Here is a 22,751-nt window from a genome sequence, read left to right on the forward strand (position 1 = left end):
AGTACTGCCAGCTACTACTACCTACCCTCTTACCAAGTTACCAAACTCAATCCAAACACTTCTGTCCAAAGCAGCGCGATGAGAGTTGCTGCTTGTTTTGTGCCCAAGTGCAACATGAAGGGTTGGGACCCCAATTGTCCAGCAGGGCTCCAATTCCCCTTCAGGTTGCCCCCAACTGTAACCATTTCCCTCACTCTTTTGCGAGGCCTTTGGCCGCTTTTCTTCCCCTTAGCCTCGGCTGCCTGCAGTGCTGCTGGGCCAGCAGGTGAGGGGAAACAATCCTTGGAGTGAATTGCTACTGTTGTGTTAGTCTCAGAGCGCCCCTTGCCACACTGCTACTGAAAGCCAAAAAAGCAAAAAGCTGCACACCCATGATGAGAGCAGCCCACCTAATGGGACAGCCCCAGGCTGTCATCGGATCTATACACTCCTGCAGAGAAAGAAAAGGGAAGGGGGCAGGTCAAGTATCAGAGCATTTACAGGACCAGAAGGGCAGAACAGAGGTTCTTGTCTCTCAGACCCCACGTTTGCTGAGGGGTTTACAATGGTTGGCCCCCCCCCCTTCCATACTCAGCTCAAGGCTAAAGTAGCGGTTCCCAAGGCAGGTAGACAGCACCAGCTCCACCGATCTTCCTTCCAAAGCAGCCGTGGATGACCATCCTGAGGCCTGCAGTGACGAATCCCTTGTTTATGAAGTTCTCATTTTCTCCTGTAAAGTTATGATCAATCGTACTTCCTAAGACTTTGGACTCTGGAACTTGAACGAGAAGAAAGTTCAAAACGGATAGAGACTCAGAGAAAGCAGAGGAAAGAACAGAAGGAATCTGGTCATCCTGCTGCCCTGAACCAGCCAACCTCACGGCTAAGGGAAGGCTCTTTAGTCTCGGGGCTGAAGGCACTTGTCTTCCTCAAGCCCCTCTCAATCCAGGACCAAATTAAATCATTTAAAATCATTAAAAAGGGAATTCCCTGGTGGTCTAGTGGTTAGGACTCTGACCTTTCACTGCTGAGGGCCTGGGTTCAATCCCTGGTTAGGGAGCTAAGATCCAACAAGCCACACAGCACGGCCTAAAAAATAAACAATGGTACTGATGAACCCAGTGACAGGGCAAGAATAAGGATGCAGATGCAGAGAATGGACTGGAGGACATGGGGTTGGAGGGGCGGGGGGTGAAGGGGAAGCTGGGATGAAGTGAGAGAGTAGCATAGACATATATATATTACCAACTGTAAAATAGCTAGTGGGAAGTTGCTGTATAACAAAGGGAGATCAATTCGATGGGTGATGCCTTAGAGGGCCAGGACGGGCAGAGCAGGAGGGAGTCACGGGAGGGAGGGGATATATGTATAAATACAGCTGATTCACTTTGGTGTACCTCAAAAGCTGGTACAAGAGTGTAAAGCAATTACATTCCAATAAAGAGCTTAAAAAAAAACTAAAAAGTAAAATCTGCAAAAAACAACAACAAAAAAATCATTAAAAAAAATCTCCATGTATTGATCAAACCTGGTGATTCTTGATGAGCAAACAAAACAACACTCTGTCGCCACCAGTATTTGTACTGGAATAACCCACTAAATTCTGTTTAGATTAGAAATCTGCTTGGCATGAATAAGCACAAAACAAGCACTGGTGTTACACAGGAGTCAAAGGAGCAGGGAAATGGAGGAGGAGGCTGGCAGGGTGCAGGTTTTCAAAGAACCCCTGGAGCCATCGGATTCTGAATGAAAGAAAACCCCAGGAGATTCTGAACAAATCTGAAAGAAAATACAGAGCACGACTCTGTAAGGAGAAATTCCATCAGAACAGGAGCTCTAAGTCTTGAGTTCCAACAAGGCAAGTAACTGAACAGGAAGAAACCACAGGACTGAATGAATGCACTGGGAGAGGAAAGTTTTCCTGAGAAAACTGAAAAGTTTAAACAAAAGCCAGGGGTCTAAGAGGTGGAGCCAAGTGTCATCTTCACTACCGTCCTTGAGCAAGCTTAGTCCATGGGTTCATGAGGGGATTCTCACCTGCCCTTCAAAGACTGAACACTTCACTCTGTCACTGGAATGTCGCTCCAAGAACCAGAGGCAGGCCTGCGGGGAAATTTTACCTCTGAACAAACGGGAGGACATCAACGGATTCTCAAAGCAGTAAACCAGGAGACACCCTGACTCATTCTCACTTCGGCCAGCTACGAAATAAAGGATGTCTGTGCATGGCAATCCTGTTTGCCTTCTTTTTTCTGGCAATAAAATGGCCAGAGTCAGAGAGCGCTGGGTTTTCTAGTTGCTTCTCAAGGGAATTCCCAAAGTGGATGGTTGAACTTAGTGGTATTAAAAGTTTCTTCCATGAGATAAGTACGTGGCGATTTCCCCTCCCACGCACTACTTGAGAACTTCAGCCCCTTTAAGTCTGTACAAGGACACAGTTGTTAAAGTCTGTACAAGGACACTCTTGTTAAAGAGTGCTTATGCCACATTCATTCTTTAACCAAGAAAGGTAAACACTGGCATCCGACAGAACTGTATACCTGACTTTCAAACCTGTTTTGGCCATGACCACTAGAACTTATGAGCAGTACTGTCATCGAAAATGATGAAACCCTCAGCCCAATACCTTATTTCCAGGGTCTCTGACTAGAGCCACCAGATGGACACGTGAACTAACATTACAGCCACTGGGACCTATGGAAGGAGGCAAATCAAGTTCCACAGTCAAGTTCCACAAGCCCTGACCTCTGAAGAGGAAGATTCTAATTCATCTTTTTTTTTTTTTTAATTGATTGTGTTGGGTTTTCGTTGCTGCCCGTGGGCTTTCTGTAGTTGCAGTGAGCGGGGGCTATTCTTCATTGTGGTGCACAGGCTCCTCATTGCCGTGGCTTCTCTTGTTGTGGAGCACAGGCTCTAGGCACGTGGGCTTCAGTCGTTGCAGCACATGGGCTCAACAGTTGTGACTCTCAGGCTCTAAAGTGCAGGCTCAGTAGTTGTGGCGCACGGGCTTAGTTGCTCCACGGCATGTGGGATCTTCCTGGAGCAGAGATCGAACCCGTGTCCCCTGCACTGGCAGGCGGATGCTTAACCACCGCGCCACCTAGGAAGCCCTCTAATTCATCTTTACGGAACCTTCTATTTCAAAAAATTTTTTAAAATAAAAATAAAAGACTTCTGAAGTGAAATGGGGAGGGGGACCTATAGAAATAACCATCAGCTATTAATAGCTAGATGGCTGTGGCCCTCAGAATTTTCTAAAGCAGAAACTTCCTAAAGCAGAAAATAGTCCTTATCACATATAAATATAACCTGCCAGCTCAGCAAAGGGATGAATCTAGATTCTGAGCAGCTCCGGGATGGCTCTGTGTCACTGGCTACCGAACGTCTTTACTGAGGAAATACCAGAGCAGAAACACTACTTGTTTTCCCCAAAGCTTGTGATGGGAATGACATTGTCTTGGTCCTTCGAGGATATGTCCAGTTAGAGATGAGGCCGACTTTCCCAGGGCAAGCTCAGTTCGGTAGGAAAGGCAGTAATCACCCTCTTACAGACTATGTGTTTATGCTGTTTTTCTTCTGTAAAATCAAGGTCCTTTGTCTCCAGGCTCACTTGAAGAAGTCATGGGCATCATGCCTATGCCTTTACAGCAGAAGTGACTCTCTACAGAATGGCAGGAAGGGGTTTCTTGCTCCAGACAGCAGTTGGTGTGTCCATGATGCCTCTGGCTTTGTGGGCAGAGGAAAAGGCTCTCTCCCAGAGGGAGCAGTGCCATTATCAAGCCCGCAGCCTTTCCAAGACGGTGTCACTGTCTGAGGACAGAACAGGACCTGTAGCTGGTCCAACAGCACAGCAAGTGCTGGGGACCAACAAGAGACACCCATGGCGTTAAATCAGGACCCTGGTTCTGCACAAGAAGGGAGAAATTCTAAATCCCACGTGGCGGGGCTGGGAGAGTGGAATGAATACGCACAAAGGGAGGGGGGGTACTCAGTTCTCTTTAGCCAGCACTACCTCTTTATTCAAACCAGAGAAATAGTTCCTCTGGAAAACACTAAAATGGAAGCAAGGGGAAAAGCCCAAATGATGTTCCCACACTTCTCAACTCTCTTCTCGCATCAACGCAGCACAGGACAACGCCTGGCCCTGCCTGCTGGGAGAGGGAAGCCAGCTCTACAAATGAGCAAGGACGACGAAGATGTCGGCCCACCTGCTCTGCCACCTTCAAAGCCTTCTTTCAGCATTTTCTCTGGGAAGCTGATAAGATCACAGTAACAGGTTCAATCCAGACACCCTGCTCCTTTAATTACTGTCCCAAAACAAGAGAGCTACCCAGGAGAACAGACCAGGGAGACAGTCAGACCCTCTTGTTTGGCCTTGACCAGTATGGAAGGCCAGGTGTGAGAGACAAGGAGGGGCTGAGATCATCCAGCTGATGGAGACAGTGAAAGCCAAGGCACCATCGCCACAGAGCCAGTCTCAAGCTCCAGGAGAGGTGACACTCCCTGTGAATAGGTGAGGCCACTGCCCCTGTGGAATTAATATCAGGAAAGGAACCACCGCACGATGCAGTAATGCCATCCAGGACAGACATGGAGGAGATGGTCAGGGAAGCACAGGACGCTGCTATTATGACTGGTGAATTATTAAATCTCTTCTTAAAGTAAAAAGCAATGACTCTAGACCCTTAATTAGACATGCCTGATTCAGAGATCAGAGTCAGGGCTGAAAATCCAGCACAAGACTTGAGAAACCCAGTGACCTCCCCCGTGCCGGCTCCACCCCTTATGCCCTTGCCACACTTTCTCTCTGCCCAGGATCTTAGACCAGCGACCACCAGCCAGTGCCTAGCTTGTCCCCGGATCCATGGAGGCCAGCAAGGTGGCAGAACAGCCAGGGTATCAGGAAGGCAAAGGGGTGTCATCTTCTCCCAGGAGGGCCACGACCGGACTTTCAGAAGCAGACCCCTGAAAGTATACCACCCCTCACAACAACAGTTGCTGGGTTTTATTTTCCTTCTCCAAACCAGGAACCACATTTCTGGATCAATACAGTTAACAAGGCGCCTCACACTCTGGAAGACAAAAAGCGTCCATGAAAATGCTATGGCTGTTGAAACACAGCAGGCCGATGATTTTCCACACGGGCTCTGCCATCTCCACAGGAACCCCAAACCCAGAGTGAACTAAGTGGTCCTGCTGGGGAGAGGGAGTAGGAAGCAAACTGTCAACAAGGAGGGAAGAAAGGATTTAAAATGGAAGCAAACCTATGAGTTGAAGGAGGAGACACAAAGTTAGGTCAACAAAAAGCAAAGTTCTGACCTGGGCTTGGGAAGACACTGGTCACTGAAGGGAATGTAACAGAAGAACGTGAGCTACCAGGACGAGGCAGACGAGCCAGCGGGCAATGCTACAGCAGAGGCACCCTGAACAGGGAGCCCAGGAGCAATCAGGAAACCCCTAAAGGATTGTTTCTGAAGTCCAGATTTTCTTGAAAATGTGACATATCACCCCAATGCACGAAATGAAAAGACATCATCTGAGCGCATGAGGAAGACTCTATTTCTGAGTCGTCTGCTTATTCAATACGTGCATTGTTTTGCAGCACGGAGGCACACCTGTGACAGGAATGACAGATGCAAAGAGAGGAAGACCTCTGGGCCCACATGTAGCCCTTGACGGTTGCAGTTTTCATCTCTCTAGCTGGAGTCCTCAAGTTGGAGAATATATTCTTTTCTGACCCTCTGTTCCCATTCTACACATATAGTTAGATAATTGGTGTTTAACGTTAAGGTTATAGCCATCCACATGAACTAATTTAAATTTTATAAGGTGGCGTGGGCAGTGAGATAAAAATCCCCAAAACTTCCGCTGGGATCTATGAATAGAGCTTCAGGAAAGCAGTTGGCCTACCTGGGGCAGGACTTTAAGGAAAAGAAAAGTCCGTTTCCTCAGGAAGTTCCTCCCTCACTTTCAGCACAGACGCCTCGTGGAGCCAAGTCACAGGATGTCTAGCCTCGGGAACACGTGTGTCATATCCCTGATGGCAGCAAATGAAAATGCTTTTCCGATCTGCAGGCTCAGATTCTCCTCGTTTTCACACAGGTCACCAGCTCTGTTTTTATTTCTAATTCACGAAGGAGCAGAATCACAGAGATCATGGAGAGATTAAAACTGTACTTGGTGAAACGCATCGAAATGATACGATGGGCTGATGGAGGACTGCACAGATGAAGAGTCTGTGATAAAGCAAATACAGGAAAATGTTGATTGTGGAGTCTAGGTGGTGGTTATGTGGACGTTCACTGCATAATTCTCGCAATGTCACTGTCTCTGGCGGATTCATCTGCTTGAGGATGGAGGTGGCCGTGCAGGAGGAGTAAGGGAGGTGCTCACACTTGTGAGATCGGAAGAACTAGCCTCACCTTAAATAAGCTTTCTAGCCTGAAGGTGGCTTGTCAGGTCACCAAAGGTTCTTTACAAGAGCATCAGAATCAGCCTCCTCAAAATTAGGAAGTTTTACAAACGACCCATGCTTGGGCCCCACTGAAAGTCTCCTGACCCACAAGCTGAGGTTGGCAGGGTGATGTAATTTTTCTATCTTGATGGTGGTTTTGCACTGTTCTTGCGTATACACTGTCAAAACTCAGTGAACGTATACTTCAAATGTGCACATTTCACTGTATGTGAATTTTATACCAAGAGAAACTGCAAACAAATACTGAACACCAGTTAATGGTAGGCGTGTTGAAATATTTAGAGGAAAGTATAAAGATGTCTGCATTTACTGTGAAATGTGTTGAAAAATTAGATTGATGGATGCACAGAAGAGTGGCAAGATGAAACACAATGATAAAACAAGCATAGTAAAAAAGATGTATTTGGGGTGGGTGGTGGTGGTAATGGTGCTATGGCTGCAAACAAGTATCTTTTAGAAGTTCCTCAGGTGTGTTAAACAAACTGTGGTCCATCTGTACCATGGAATACTACTTAACAACAACAACAAAAAGAAAAGAAAAAAAAGAATAAATTCTTGATATACACAACAACTTGGAAAGGGAATTATGCTAAATGAGAAAAGCCAGTTCTGAAGGTTATATACCATATGATCCCATTTACATAGCATTAACAAAATGACAAAATTTTAAAGATGGAGAACAGATCAGTGGTTGCCAGGGGTTAAAGATGCAGGGAGAAGGATGGATGTGACAATAAAGGGAAGCACTGGGGATCTCAGTGATGATGGAGCATTCCATAGCTTGATTGTGGTGGTGGATATGCCAACTCACACGTGATAAAACTACACAAGCACACATACACACCACGGGTGGTGTCAATTGGTGAAATCTGAATAAGGTCTGTGGATCATCCCAAAGGTACTAATGGAAGTTAAGGACTACTCATTTAGTCTAATCATTTACTGTAGAGAAGAAAAATCAAAAGTCTACAGAGGTCTCTCAAGCACAAAAAACTTTTATCTTCAAATTCTAAAACTAAAGTAAACAATCAGTTACCAAAAATGTTCATTGATATTTCTGAGCAATTTGCCTAAAGACATCATCCCTTCCTTCCTTGGGATAGTAATCTTGGCATTACATGAAATATTAGGATTGAGATCAACTAAATGGGTAATCTGGGGGAAAAAGAGGTAGGTCAAGTGGACCAAAGTTGGGGGGGGGGGGAGTGAGGAGAAGAGAGACAGAGAAAGAGAGAGAGAGAGAGATGCTTTCTAAGTTACACTGGGGTAGCTGCAAATTTGCGAACTAAAAATTATCGAGAAGTTTTTCAAAAACTGAGTGTTTCACACCCATCATACCCAATCTAGGTTTGTCAAAAGGGGGTTCTCTCAGCTTTCAGAGCTTCTAGGCCATTACTTGCTAGTAAATTTCATGAGAAGCAGAAAGGGACATGCCCTAGACACAGCTGCTTCCATCTGTTGTTGAAAATAAGATCCTGTCTAAAAAAAGAAAATGTTAAAAAGTCATAAATCCTTCAAACTACAACCCCAGCAGGCAGGTGAAGCTCAATCCTTTTCATCTTTTAAAATGTAATAACTTTGCTCCAGCTTGATCATACTGAAAAGGAAACCATTCTGACACATTTAAATGCTGATGTGCTGATGCCCTTAAGAACTGGAAGATTAAGCAAAACAGGACACTTTGGGCTTCTACAACTTAACAACTTCATCATCCTTCCTGCTACTTTTCACCACCCCATCCCTTCTCCAATCATTAAGAAAAAATAATCTGTAAGATCTTTGTTAACAGGATTAATAATAATTTGGGAGCTAAGATTCCAGGACTTGTTAAATCATGAGAAAGATACCAACTTTAGTCACTCAATGAAAGTTCACAGAAGAATAAACCTAAGCCTTAAAAATTATTTGAAGTGCCAAGTCTCAATTCTGAAAATCAAAACCAGGGGAACTTGCAGTTACAGTAATATGATAGTCTAGAAAACCAGAAACCCTACTGCTACAAATACCTAATACTATTGGAGAATAAAAGAAAGAACTGGAAATCCCCAAGAGTGAGAAACCAAGAGAACTGAAAAGAGAAAGTGAGGGTGGGGAAGAGGCTGGTCTGCTCAAGCTACAGAGAGAAGAAAAGCCTTTCTTGTAGCTGCAGGCCTGTACCTCCTACTCTGCTGACGATGAGCTCGCAGTCAAAAATTATAAAACACAGGGAGAAACAATCCACTGCAGACAAGAATCCAAAAACAATACAGTCTGACAGATCCTGCAAATATGTATAATGTCTACACCTTAACTTTTATTTTATTTTATTTTATTTATTTATTTGGCTGCATTGGGTCTTCATTGCTGCACACCGGCTTTCTGTAGTTGCAGAGAGTGGGGGCTACTCTTCATTGCGGTGTGCAAGCTTCTCATTGCGGTGGCTTCTCTTGTTGCAGAGCACAGGCTCTAGGCTTGCGGGCTTCAGTAGTTGTGGCTTGCAGGCTCTAGAGTGCAGGCTCAGTAGTTGTGGCACTCAGGCTTAGTTGCTCAGCGGCATGTGGGATCTTCCTGGACCAGGGACTGAACCCGTGTCTCCTGCACTGGCAGGCAGATTCTTAACCACAGCCACCAGGGAAGTCCCTACACCTTAACTTTTAAATGGTTCAGAAAAAATTATACATGAGAGATAAGGGAGCGAGAGGGAAGAGAGTTCAAATACAATGAAACGTTAATTGGCTGAATCTAGGTGAGGGGAATATAGGTGTTTATTGTCCTGGTCTTTAAGTTTTCAGTAGGATTGAAATTTTTCAAAATAATAAGTTGGGAAAAAAAATATATCTTATACATTTATAACATAAAAACCAATGTATGTATCAAGGCAATTAAATATGGTAATGAGTGTGGGGGTTAAAAAAAGAATGAAAGAACTAGAAGCACTTAATGAATGATTTAATATGGTTCCCATCCAAGTAACTTATAGAAAGAATGAAGTCCCCAGGAGATCATTTGATGGGATCTCATTTCCATACTACTTAAAACAGAGCAGATAATAGTATGCATTTGTATTGGATCATCTAAGGAAATGTAATTGCCAACTTCACCAAAAGATCTAAGAATAATATTTTCACTAGATATTCTACAGCCATGAATCCTGAATACTAAATTGGCAAAAGGCTTCTTATGGTAATGTCAAAGAGATTTTTAGAAAGAAACAATACAAGGGGATAAAAAAAAATAATTCATCTATGGATTAAAAGAGCGTGTGGGACAGCAAAGCAGAACCTATGGGAAATTTAAAATGCATATACCAGAAAAGGCAAATCTATACAGATAGGAAGTAGATCGTCTAGTGCAGGGAGACTGGGGAGGGGAACAGAAGAGGTGAAGGGTGTGAAGCTTCTTTTCTGGGGTAAATTGATGGTGGTGATGGTTACACAACCCTGAATATACTAAAAGAACTCTGTACTTTAAATGGATGATTTATATGTGAATTGTATCTCAATAAAGTTGTGAAAAATGCATGTACTAGAAAACAAAAATGGAAAATCATTCATGAGAGTGTCTAACTCAAAAACCTAGTAAAGAACTATAGAGCAAACCCAAATAGAGGGGAAGGGAGGACAAACAGGCCCAAACCACAACAACCAGCAGAAAATGTCTGTGATGTTTAGGCAGAAAAAAGGTTAATGGTAACACAGTAACATGGATGGGAAGCTACGATTCTGAGGACAAGGCCAAACACCACACCAAAAACTAGACTGATGAGGAGTCTTTCACCTCGGGGACGCTTGAGAAAAAGGCCACCATCACACTCTCCACCCCCAATGCCATTTACATGCTAGAATTTGACCCTGTCAACATGCCACTTCCATGGCCTCAAGTTGCTCTTTCCAAATTAGCCTTGGGACAGGGCACAGGCCATCTCTCTGGACCCTGCTGTGAGGAAAGCCAGGTGTTTAAGTTTTCTGAGCTCTAACTGATGATGGCAGGCCCTCACGGGGTTGGAAAGTCTTCCACATCCATTCCTGAGAGGAAAGGAGGTTCGGAAAGGACCTTCTCTAATTCAGGGAAAAGCATCTATCAATACAAAGCCACAGCAATGATCACTTTCATTAGTGAAACTTTAAGAACATTCTCTTTAAAATCCCGCTATGGTCAGAACAAACCAAGGATGCCCACCATAACTGCTTCCATTCAGTGGTGTAGGAGACAACTGAGCCAGCATAGTGTTACAGGCTGAATCATGTCCCTCCTAAGTTCTATGTTGAAGTCTTAACCCCCGGTAACCCAGAATGTGACTGTATTTGGAGATAGGGCCCTTAAGGAGGTAATTAAGGTTAAGTTAGGTCAATAGGATGGGCCCGAATCCAATATGACTGGTGTCCTTATAAGAGGTAGAGATTAGGACACTCAGAGGGAAGACCATCTAAACACACAGGGGGAAGACAGCTATCTACAAGCTAAGGAGGGAGGTTCAGAAGAAGTCAACCCTGCCGACACCTTGCTTTTGAACTTTCAGCCTCTAGAACTGTGAGAAAATAAATTTCTGTTGTTTAAGCCACTCAGTTTGTGGTACCTTTTTATGGCAATCTAGCAAACTAACACAATAAGAAAAAGAGACAAAAGATATAAGGACTAAAAAGGAAGAAACACAAGTGTGATATGACTATCTGCATTAGGAAAGGCAGGAGAATCTACAAATTGCTAGAACTAATGTAAGCTCAGTAAAATTGCCAGATGTGAGATCTACGCACAAGAAAGTCAACAGCACCCCTCCCAATATACCAACAACAATTAGAAAACAAACAGGTACGTTAATTAACTGTCCCTCACTTTGCAGACAGGTGAAGAAGTTGAGACATATTTATTCAGATATGAAGGGAACACTACAAAGCAGTTAAAATAAATGGGCTGGACCTGTACAAATATATCTCAAAAGCACAACTCTGAATTAGAAACCAAAAAAAAAGCAAATTACAAAGAAATAGGTATATTCTATCTATTCATTTTTTAAAATAAATTTATTTATTTATGTATTGGCTGCATTGTGTCTTTGTTGCTGGGTGCGGGCTTTCTCTAGCTGCAGCGAGCGAGGGCTACTCTTCATTGTGGTGCACGGGCTTCTCATTGCTATGGCTTCTCGTTGCAGAGCATGGGCTTTAGGCACGTGGGCTTCAGTAATTGTGGCATGTGGGCTCAACAGTTGTGCCTCACGGGCTCTAGAGCACAGGCTCAGTAGTTGTAGCGCACGGGCTTAGTTGCTCTGGAGCATATGCAATCTTCCCGGACCAGGGATTAAACCCATATCCCCTGTATTGGCAGGTGGATTCTTAACTACTGCATCACCTGGGAAGTCCCTATCTATTCATTTTTAACACACACACAAAATCATGGAGACTCATATAAGTATAAGCACAGATAAATTTTTTTTAATTTTATATTTTTATTTTTATTTTTTTGGGGGTACACCAGGTTCAATCATCTGTTTTTATACACATATCCCCGTATTCCCTCCCTTCCTTGACTCCCCCCCCCTCGAGTCCCCCCCACCCTCTCTGCCCCAGTCCTCTAAGGCATCTTCCATCCTCGAGTTGGACTCCCTTTGTTATACAACAACTTCCCACTGACTATTTTACAGTTGGTAGTATATATATGTCTTAAGCACAGATAAATTAACAGGAAGGGTGTTTATAATTAAATATTTCATCTTGGTGATAGGCACATAGATGTTTGCCATATTATTTTCTGTACTGTTCTGTATATTTGAAAGACTTCATTTTTCTGGATAAAAATTTAAAAAATCTTGAGGTCCAGATAAATGCAAACATTAAATTCTACGGGGCTCATGATGTTTAAAAAGTTCCACAACACTATTCTCTACTATCTGTACACACATGCTTTTTCAGAGGATGAGCTCTAAGCTCACTTCCACACTACTACTACCCCAGCAGGAAGGTAAAACCAGCAAAAAAAGCAATTTAATTTCCAAGACACTTGTTTTTATGTCAGAATAAAAACCAACTTTAGATAGTATCCCATTGCCTGTAATCTGAAAGGTGTCAGGGATAAATATACCACATTCTCCTCCTGGGAGTACTCAGGGAGATCATTAAAGAGAAGATTCAGCCTAGTCAAAAGAGCAACGCAGGATTACAGGCACCAGGTGCGATACGGTTCACGTTCAAAGTCAAGTTAGGACCATAATAGGGATCCCTTGGATAAAACCAGTGATGGATAATGTCATGGAATCTTTACTGCTAGGTTAAAAAAGAAATCTTAGATCCAGTAAAATTTGCACTGGCCCCACCTATACTTATTAGCAGTAACCTTCCCCACTCATCCATCCCCTCTCTCTACGCCTAGGATAATGACTCAAGCTTCTACTTCCTAGCCTTTTCCCAAGTGGGGGGAAAAACAGTCAAGAATACCTAATAAAAAACTGTAATGCAAAGGGCAGGGAGAGTTCATGCGTTTAATTTTAGGTCAGTTACCAGGTTTTTCTTGAGCACTGGCCAGAGTTATTCTGGTACTGGCATGGGGAATCTATTTTGCATGGGTGTCGGTTAGATTAAAAACAAAGAAACAAACAAAACTCTCACAACAGGTGCTCAAAGAACATGTCTCTAACCAAATCCATGAGGCCACCAGACAAGCACTGCCCACTGATCCAACCAGGACACCTGCCAGGAGATTCTGCTAAAGACAAGGCTTTCCCACAATACACAAAGGACAGGGAGGCAGCTAACAATTCACTATTTCAAATCCTCTTCCACCGTCTCCTGCAGATGGAAGTATTAAGCAATGTTGGAGAAAAAAAAATCCCACTTTCAAGAGGCCAATGGATGACAAAGAAACATGTTAAGCTCCCCTGGAAGAATAAAATATTAAATAACAGATGAGTTGCTTAAAATACTATGCTACTCCATTTATAAGTATGTCACTATTGGTTCATTTGTTATATATACAGCCTTTTTTGCCAAGGAAAGCAGAAGGTCCATCAAACGATTTAATCCTTGTAAAATCAATGGCAGCAAAGTGAGTCAACAGGACAAGGGGGCCTATCCTTTACCCAGCAAGGCTGATAGCTAAACCACCACCGCAAGAGACTTCCAAGGATTAAATTCTGAAAGTCTGGATCTGGGTTTTAAAATATGCACCAAAGATAGCTTCTGATTCACGGCAGACTCTTTGGAAAACAGTACTCCATTCGACCCCGAGATCCTCCTCATCTCTTGTATGCTCCCTTCTATAGCTATCTGTGTACTCATACTACACACTGTCTCTTTGACTACAGTGTAAGCTCCATGAGGACAAGAACCATGTTTTAGCCATTTCTGCACATCTAGTAGGGCCTAAAATGATACCCTGTATATAGTCAAATGCTCAATAAACATTAGCTGGGTTTAAGCAAATCCGGCCCAAAGAGCACTATGAAAGAGAAGGAAGATAAGAACTACAGTCTGGAAGGCAGGCTGTTCAAAAGAAATACACATTTAAAATGTTAAAAGATGAACAGCCATCCTCTGCAAGACAGAGATAAAATGTTCCTCTAAGTAAAACTGAGGAAGGGAAGTACCAGAGTTTCCTCTGGCAAGCTTCTGAAAAGATAAAAGCATGTCTGGTTTGAGTGATAATGTGTTACAGGCTTAGGCAAGAATAGGTGAAAAAAATCTGATAAAACCATGAAGCTGCTGGTAACTCAATGAAGAGGGAAGCAGACTTGGCCAGGCTGCTTCACAACTCATGGCTACAAAGGTGGCTTTAAAATAAGGAAGGCTCAAAAAGAACACAGAAGATAAAGGCATTATCTTCAACTCGTTCTTTATTGTAGATGCTCTCTTACTTCTATTAAGTGTTTAGGGAGTGCCAATTACTGGTGAACCACGGAGATGAAGGGAAACACCCCACTCAGGAGCCAGCCTTGGCTTGTGTTCTCATTAGCTGTTCAACCTGCTATATGCCTAACCTGGAGAGAGGCCAGGACATCAACTGTCTCTCAGGAACCGTTTATTATAACCTCCCAAAGAGCAGAGTCAGTTTTAGTTTTCTCTGAGAAGTCACAAAGACTCCGGAATAAAAAATGTCAGGATTCAAAATCAGATAATCATTTTGTAGACATCAACAAGCTGATCCTAAAAATTTAGATGAAAATATAAGGACCTAGTATAGCCAAAATGATTTTGAAAAAGAACAAATTTGAAGAACATACACTCTCAGTTTTCAAAACTTAACTATAAAGGTGTAAGTAACCAAGATAATGATAGACATATAAAGCAATGGAACAGAATGAGTTCAGAAATAATCCTTTACATTTATGGCCAGTTGATTTTGCCAAGGGAATTCAGTGGGGAGAAAGAATGGTCTTTTCAACAAATGGTACTAAGACAACTAAATGTACAAGTGGTTCTTTAAAAAAAAAAAAGTAATTTAGACCCTTACCTCGCACCATACCCCAACATTAACTCAAAATGCAACAGAAACATATGTAAGAGCTAAAACTATAAAACTTCTAGATGAAAACACAAGAGAAAATCTCAGTGCCTTTGGACTAGGCAAAATCCTTTTGACTAGGTGTTTTTACATATGACACCAAAAGTATGATCAATGAAAGAAAAACACTGATAAACTGGACTCAATCAAAATTTAAAATATTTGTTCTTTAAAAAACACCATATAAGAAATTGAAAAGACAAGCCGCATATTAGGAGAAAATATTCTCAAATCACATATCCTTCCGGAATATAGGAAACTTTTACAACTCAGTAAGACAATAGCCAACCCAATAAAAAACAAATGGGCAAAGATATGAGTAGACATTTTACCAGAGAAGATACATGAATTGCTATTAAGCACATGAGAAGAGGCTCAATGTTATTAGTCATTGGGGAAATGCAAATTAAAACCACAATAAGATACCACTACCCACCTACTAGAATAGCTATAAATTCATAAGACTGACAATACCAGGTGTTTTGAGGATGTGACAAAATTGGAACCCCCCATCCATTGCTGAAACGTACAGCCACTACAGAAAAGTTTGTCAGTTTCTTAAAAGGTTAAACAAAGACCTGCCCTGTGGAAATACATGTCCATACAAAAACTTATGCATGAATGTTCACAGTAGCATCATTCATAACTGCCTTAATCTAAAAACAATCCAGATGCCTACCACCTGGTGAATGGACAGAAAAAAATGTGGTAAACTCATACAACGGAATGCTACTTAGCAACAAAAAGGAATAACACACTCAACATGGATGAACCTAAAAGAAGGAAGCCAAAGCAAAAGACTTCATATTGTATGATTTCGCTTATGAAGAAATCAGAAATCCAGAAAACAGAAATCCAGGACAGATCAGTGTGACTGAGCAACAACTGACTACAAACAGATATAATGTAACTTTTGGGGGGACGGAAGGGTTATAAAATTGGATTTTAGTGATAGTTGTACAACTCCCTAAGTTTACTAAAAATCACCAAATTGTACACTTACAATGGATGAATGTTATGGTATATGAATTTTACCTCAGCTTAAAACAAACAAACAAACAAACAACAACCATCACCCACCTTATCTGGAGTGTCTCTAATTACAGGTTCCTATACCCAGTGAAAACCTTTTGGGATACTTTCTAGTAGAAATGGCAGAGAACTAAGAAAGGGATTTCTCTATAACAGTGCTTTTCCAACTTTAGCAAATGTAAGAATCACCTGGAAAACCTATTAAAACACAGACACCCCAGATATCCTCCCATCCCAGATAGGGATTCAGTAGGTCTGGGATGGGGTCCATGAATTTGCATTTTTAAGAAGCTCCCGGAACACTCAGTAAAAACAGATTCCAAAGTCCCACCGGAGATCTATTACACAGAATCTTTAGGAAAGGAGAACCTGGGAACCTACACCTCTTATAGGTACAGTTGTCCCCCAGTATCCAGCCACAGGGGATTGGTTCCAGGACCACACCCCCACCCCCCATGGATACCAAAATCAATGGATGCTCACTCAAGTCACTTACATAAGATGCATAAAACCTAAACACATCCTCCCATACACTTTAAATCACCTTTAGATTACTCATAGTACCCAATACAATGCAAATGCTGTATAAAATATTCAATAGTTTCCAGTGAGTGGCAAACTCAAGTTTTGCTTTTTGGAACTTTCTGGCATTTTTTCCCAGATATTTTCTATCCACAACTGGTTGAATCCATGGATTGGGAGCCTGTGGACAGAGAGGGCCAACTGTATAGGGAGAATCTCATGCTCAATCTCAGTTCAGGGCTTCATGAGCTACAACACTCTTGTATACAATTAATTCCCATGATTTAAAGTAGTTTCAAAAGTAAAATCTGTGTGTTCCTATTTTGAAAATGACCAAGTAAATGTCCTATATTTTAAATGGTTCAAAATCAGAAGGGGTTCTGCCTTAGGCCTTTCTAAATAAAGTAATTTGCAGGGAAGTAAATCGTATTTACTCACGGTATTCTAAATATGCCTCCACACCAAAAAAAATTTTCTTCTTTAAAAAAGTTTAGGCCACTTTTCAGGCTGAATCTAATTTTAAATCTGTTCAGGTGCAAGATCACATGTTTTTCTGAATTCTTAACAGGGACATGTAATTGTCTGATCCACAGGATCACAATTCTGACGGCCACGGGTAACACTCAGCAGCAGTAGCGCCATGTTCAACCGTTCAACTCAGTGACTATTGGAGTCTAATGCTCTGCTATTAGAGCAGAAGACCTAGTTCCTACCGGGAATTCACCATACTTTTTAGTATCATGCAAACAACAGTACTCAATGTCATCGTGTGCGGGAACAGACGGGGGAAATTTTTATATAGGTAGGACTGTGTTCTAGAAAAAAATGTAACAGTGCTTAAATTATTTTCAATTTCTCTTATCAGTATGATTCAAAGGAAAGGGAGTGGTCTCGTACACTGAATGCCACACTGCATGAGCCAGGAAGAGCCAGGCTGAGTGCTTAGAAGAGCACACATGGGATTTCCCTAAGAGCAAGTCACCTCACCGTTTCTTCAGATTCTGACTTGAAATGGCCTGGGGTGGGGCTCAAGCTCTCCAGGGGAAGGATTCAATGATAAATTATGTTTCAAAACACAGTCCCAACGATATTGTCCATCCCACAGGCTTCTCTGCAATGGCCCCTCTCCTAGCCCAGGTTCCTGTTTTGACCAACAGAATGTGGAGGAAATGACGGCAAGTAACTTCTGAGGCTGAACCCTAAAAGAATTTCAGCTCTGCTTTCACTGCTTGGAATGCTTGATCTTGGAATCCAGCTGCCATGTAATGAAACCCAAGCTAGACAAGTGGCGAGAAAGCCACATGAAGAGGGAGAGATCCTTGCCTCCTAGTCACACCCACCAAGGTACCTGATGTGTGTGAGTGAAGCCATCCTAAATGTTCCATCTGCAGTCATTGTTAACTACAACCTCATGAGATGCCCCACCTGTGGCCACACAGAGACCAACTACCCAGCTGAGCCCTGCCTCAATTCCTGAGCCACAGAATTAGGCACAAATATAAAATGGCTGTGCTCTTAAGCCATTAAGTTTTGCAGTAGGTTTTGTTACCTAACAACAGAGTACAAAAATAGGTTTCAAGTCTGCCCTAAAACGTTTTTCTAGGTAAATGGTGTGCAGATTGTAGTTAACATGTACGGACTTCGTCTCTTCACCTCAGAGGTGGGAGAAGCCTGGAATCTAGCTACCAGAGAAAGAAAATAAGTGTTCATAAGCCAGACCCAATCTGCTTCATAGGCTTTTCCACATCTGTCAGCAAACGATTTTGTTGCTTCCCAAATTTTATACTAAGAAATCAAGTTACATGACTCTTATATTTTTCTAAAGGCCAAATCAGGCACAGGACTGCCATTACACACCAACCTATCAATGTGATTCCACTCATATTAAGAGTTTACTGAAACAGACCCTAAAAACATAGCTTTCTTTCCATTCTGCTATTCCCTCTACATACCAGCACCTTGTCAATTTTATAGTAGGGAAGAGAGTTTAAACCCAATCACATCTAAGATGTGATCCATCACAAAGGCTGCAAAAGCAGATGCTGAATCAGGCAGATTCAAGTTCTGGCTTCGTCATTTCCCACCTATAAGATGGGAAGTTTGGCACTGAACAAACACTCAAAAAATGTCAAGTTCATGTTTACCTTCTCTCTTCCCTCCCAAATCAATGCAACTGAACCTATAAAGTATTGCATAGCCAAAGGATTTTCTTGAATGTGCTCTAAGCAAATACAATAAAGAAACTGAATCACTTATAGCTCAGTTCATAGTGCTCAGGGGAATTAAACATAAGTATCCAGGTACACTGAATAAATCTTACTCATCCAAGGACCATACAGGTATTGCTATCCCTTTTAAGTGTTTATACTTTCAACATCTAAGAAAGAAAATTAGTGAAATTGCTTCCATATTTCTGGACAGGTCATCCAAAATTCTTTAAATGACAGAGCAGATAACTTAGCTGCTGGAGAACAGGCCGTGCTTGTCTAGAGATAGATCCTTAAAAGGAGAAGTGCAGAGATGAGCTCTGAGCCTAAAGCAGCTATGCAAGTGTTAATGATCCCGAATCACAACTGAGAGCTGGCTAGTGAACACTTCAGTGCTGGAAAGTAACAAGCCTTCAGTTTACTGCTTGAGAAAGAGAAAGGCTTTGGTTGAAACAGGACAGACAGTCTTCATATTCAGAAGGATGCTAACAGGTAAACGAGCTTAGTTCTGCTAGGGTGTAGGAGACCAAAGATTCCCGGTAAGATCCTTGATTCTTACATAAGGTAGTAAGTTGAATCTTCTACTCTAACTGGCACCAAATTGATACTGGCAGCCTCCTACTAATTACAGCCCAGTCTTCACCTGTCCCTGTTATACTGAAATTTCCCTCACTTTTTTTCATTTTATTTTATTTTAGTTTAAGCTCTTTATTGGAATATAATTGCTTTATACTCTTGTAGCAGCTTTTGAGGTACACCAAAGTGAATCAGCTGTATTTATACATATATCCCCATATCCCCTCCCTCCCGCAACTCCCTCCCACCCTCCCTGTCCCGGCCTTCTAAGGCATCACCCAACATTGAGTTGATCTCCCTTTGTTATACAGCAACTTCCCACCAGCTATCTATTTTACAGTTGGTAGTACATATATGTCTATGCTACTCTCTCAGTTCGTCCCAGCTTCCCCTTCACCCCCTGCCCCCCAACCCCGTGTGCTCCAGTCCATTCTCTGCTTCTGCATCCTTATTCTTGCCCTGTCACTGGGTTCATCGGTACCATTTTTTTTTTAAGATTCCGTATATATGAGTTAGCATACAATATTTGTTTTTCTCTTTCTGGCTTACTTCACTCTGTATGACTGACTCTAGGTCTATCCACCTCATTACATATAGCTCCATCTCATTCCTTTTTATAGCTGACTAATATTCCATTGTATATATATGCCACATCTTCTTCATCCATTCATTTGTTGATGGGCATTTAGGTTGCTTCCATGTCCTGGCTATTGTAAATAGTGCTGCAATAAACATTATGGTACATGTTTCTTTTGGGATTATGGTTTTCTCTGGGTATATGCCCAGGAATGGGATTACTGGATCATATGGTAGTTCTAGTTTCAGTTTTTTAAGGAACCTCCAAACTGTTTTCCATAGTGGCTGTACCAACTTACATTCCCACCAACAGTGCAGGAGAGTTCCCTTTTCTCCACATCCTCTCCAACATTTGTGGTTTCTAGATTTTTTTGATGATGGCCATTCTGACCAGTGTGAGGTGATACCTCCTTGTGGCTTTGACTTGCATTTCTCTGATGATTAGTGATGTTGGGCATCTTTTCATGTGTTTGTTGGCCATCTGTATGTCTTCTTTGGAGAACTGTCTATTTAGGTCTTCTGCCCATTTGTGGATTGGGTTATTTGCTTTTTTGGTATTAAGCTGCTTGCATATTTTGGAGATTAATCCTTTGTCCGTTGCTTCATTAGCAAGTATTTTCTCCCATTCTGAGGGTTGTCTTCTTGTCTTGTTTATGGTTTCTTTTGCTGTGCAAAAGATTTTAAGTTTCATGAGGTCCCATTTGTTTATTCTTGATTTTATTTCCATTATTCTAGGAGGTGGGTCAAAAAGGATCTTGCTTTGATGGATGTCATAGGGTGTTCTGCCTATGTTTTCCTCTAGGAGTTTTATAGTGGCTGGCCTTACATGTAGATCTCTAATCCATTTTGAGTTTATTTTTGTGTATGGTGTTAGGAAGTGTTCTAATTTCATTCTTTTATTTATTTATTTATTTTATTTTGGGGGGGGTACACCAGGTTCAATCATCTGTTTTTATACACATATCCCCGTATTCCCTCCCTTCTTTGACTCCCCCCCCCCCGAGTTCCCCCCACCCTCCCCGCCCCAGTCCTCTAAGGCATCTTCCATCCTCGAGTTGGACTCCCTTTGTTATACAACAACTTCCCACTGACTATTTTACAGTTGGTAGTATATATATGTCTGTGCTACTCTCTCGCTTCGTCTCAGTTTCCCCTTCACCCCCCGCCCCCTCCCATACCCTGAGTTCTCCAGTCCATTCTATGTATCTGCATCCTTGTTCTTGTCACTGAGTTCATCAGTACCATTTTTAGATTCCGTATATGTGAGTTAGCATACAATATTTGTCCTTCTCTTTCTGACTTACTTCACTCTGTATGACAGATTGTAGTTCTATCCACCTCATTACATATAGCTCCATCTCATTCCTTTTTATAGCTGGCTAATATTCCATTGTATATATATGCCACATCTTCTGTATCCATTCATTTGTTGATGGGCATTTAGGTTGCTTCCATGTCCTGGCTATTGTAAAGAGTGCTGCAATAAACATTATGGTACATGTTTCTTTTGGGATTATGGTTTTCTTTGGGTATATGCCCAGGAGTGGGATTACCGGATCACATGGTAGTTCTATTTGTAGTTTTTTAAGGAACCTCCAAATTGTTTTCCATAGTGGCTGTACCAACTTACAGTCCCACCAACAGTGCAGGAGAGTTCCCTTTTCTCCACACCCTCTCCAACATTTGTGGTTTCCAGACTTTGTGATGATGGCCATTCTGATTGGTGTGAGGTGATACCTCATTGTGGCTTTGACTTGCATTTCTCTGATGATGAGTGATGTTGAGCATCTTTTCATGTGTTTGTTGGCCATCTGTATGTCTTCTTTGGAGAACTGTCTATTTAGGTCTTCTGCCCATTTGTGGATTGGGTTATTTGCTTTTTTGGTATTAAGCTTCATGAGCTGCTTGTATATTTTGGAGGTTAATGCTTTGTCTGTTGTTTCATAGGCAATTATTTTTTCCCATTCTGAGGGTTGCCTTTTAGTCTTGTTTATGGTTTCTTTCACTGTGCAAAAGCTTTTAAGTTTCATGAGGTCCCATTTGTTTATTCTTGATTTTATGTCCATGATTCTAGGAGGTGGGTCAAAAAGGATCTTGCTTTGATGGATGTCATAGAGTGTTCTGCCTATGTTTTCCTCTAGGAGTTTGATAGTGTCTGGCCTTACATGTAGGTCTTTAATCCATTTGGAGTTTATTTTTGTGTATAGTGTTAGGAAGTGTTCTAATTTCATTCTTTTACATGTTGCTGTCCAATTTTCCCAGCACCACTTATTGAAGCGGCTGTCTTTTTTCCATTGTATACTTGTGCCTCCTTTGTCAAAGATAAGGTGCCCATATGTGTTTGGGCTTACTTCTGAGGTCTCTATTCTATTCCATTGATCGTCCTTTCTATTTTTGTGCCAGTACCATACTGTCTTGATCACTATGGCCTTGTAGTATAGTTTGAAGTCAGGAAGCCTGATTCCACCAACTTCATTTTTCCTTCTCAAGATTGCTTTGGCTATTCGGGGTCTTTTGCGTTTCCATACAAATCGTAAGATTTCTTGTTCTAGTTCTGTGAAAAATGCCATTGGTAATTTGATCAGGATTGCGTTGAATCTGTAAATTGCTTTGGGTAGTACAGTCATTTTCACGATGTTGATTCTTCCAATCCAAGAACATGGTATGTCTCTCCATCTGTTTGTATCGTCTTTGATTTCTTTCATCAGTGTCTTATAGTTTTTTGCATACAGGTCTTTTTTCTCCTCAGGCAGGTTTATTCCTAGGTATTTTATTCTTTTTGTTGCAGTGGTAAATGGGAGAGTTTCCTTAATTTCTCTCTCTGCTCTTCCGTTGTTAGTATATAGGAATGCAAGAGATTTCTGCGCATTAACTTTGTATCCTGATACTTTACTAAATTCATCGATTAGTGCTAG

General features: G+C 41.9%; 1 protein-coding gene across 4 annotated transcripts in view; it reads right to left on the minus strand.

Annotated features, from left to right (window-relative positions):
* ZNRF1 (zinc and ring finger 1) overlaps positions 1 to 22,751 on the minus strand; it is a 100,658-nt gene that overhangs the window by 45,136 nt on the left and 32,771 nt on the right. The window contains exon 3 of one of the 4 annotated variants that reach the window (XM_057711352.1): positions 6,139 to 6,215. The exons of the other annotated variants lie outside the window; for them this stretch is intronic. Coding sequence (XP_057567335.1) covers positions 6,145 to 6,215 — 71 coding nt within the window. The 3' untranslated portion in view covers positions 6,139 to 6,144. Of the gene's footprint in view, positions 1 to 6,138; positions 6,216 to 22,751 lie in introns of those variants that run through there. 4 annotated transcript variants of the gene reach the window in all.

This window comes from Hippopotamus amphibius, chromosome 16, assembly GCF_030028045.1.
Source record: "Hippopotamus amphibius kiboko isolate mHipAmp2 chromosome 16, mHipAmp2.hap2, whole genome shotgun sequence".
Classification (NCBI taxonomy): domain Eukaryota; kingdom Metazoa; phylum Chordata; class Mammalia; order Artiodactyla; family Hippopotamidae; genus Hippopotamus; species Hippopotamus amphibius.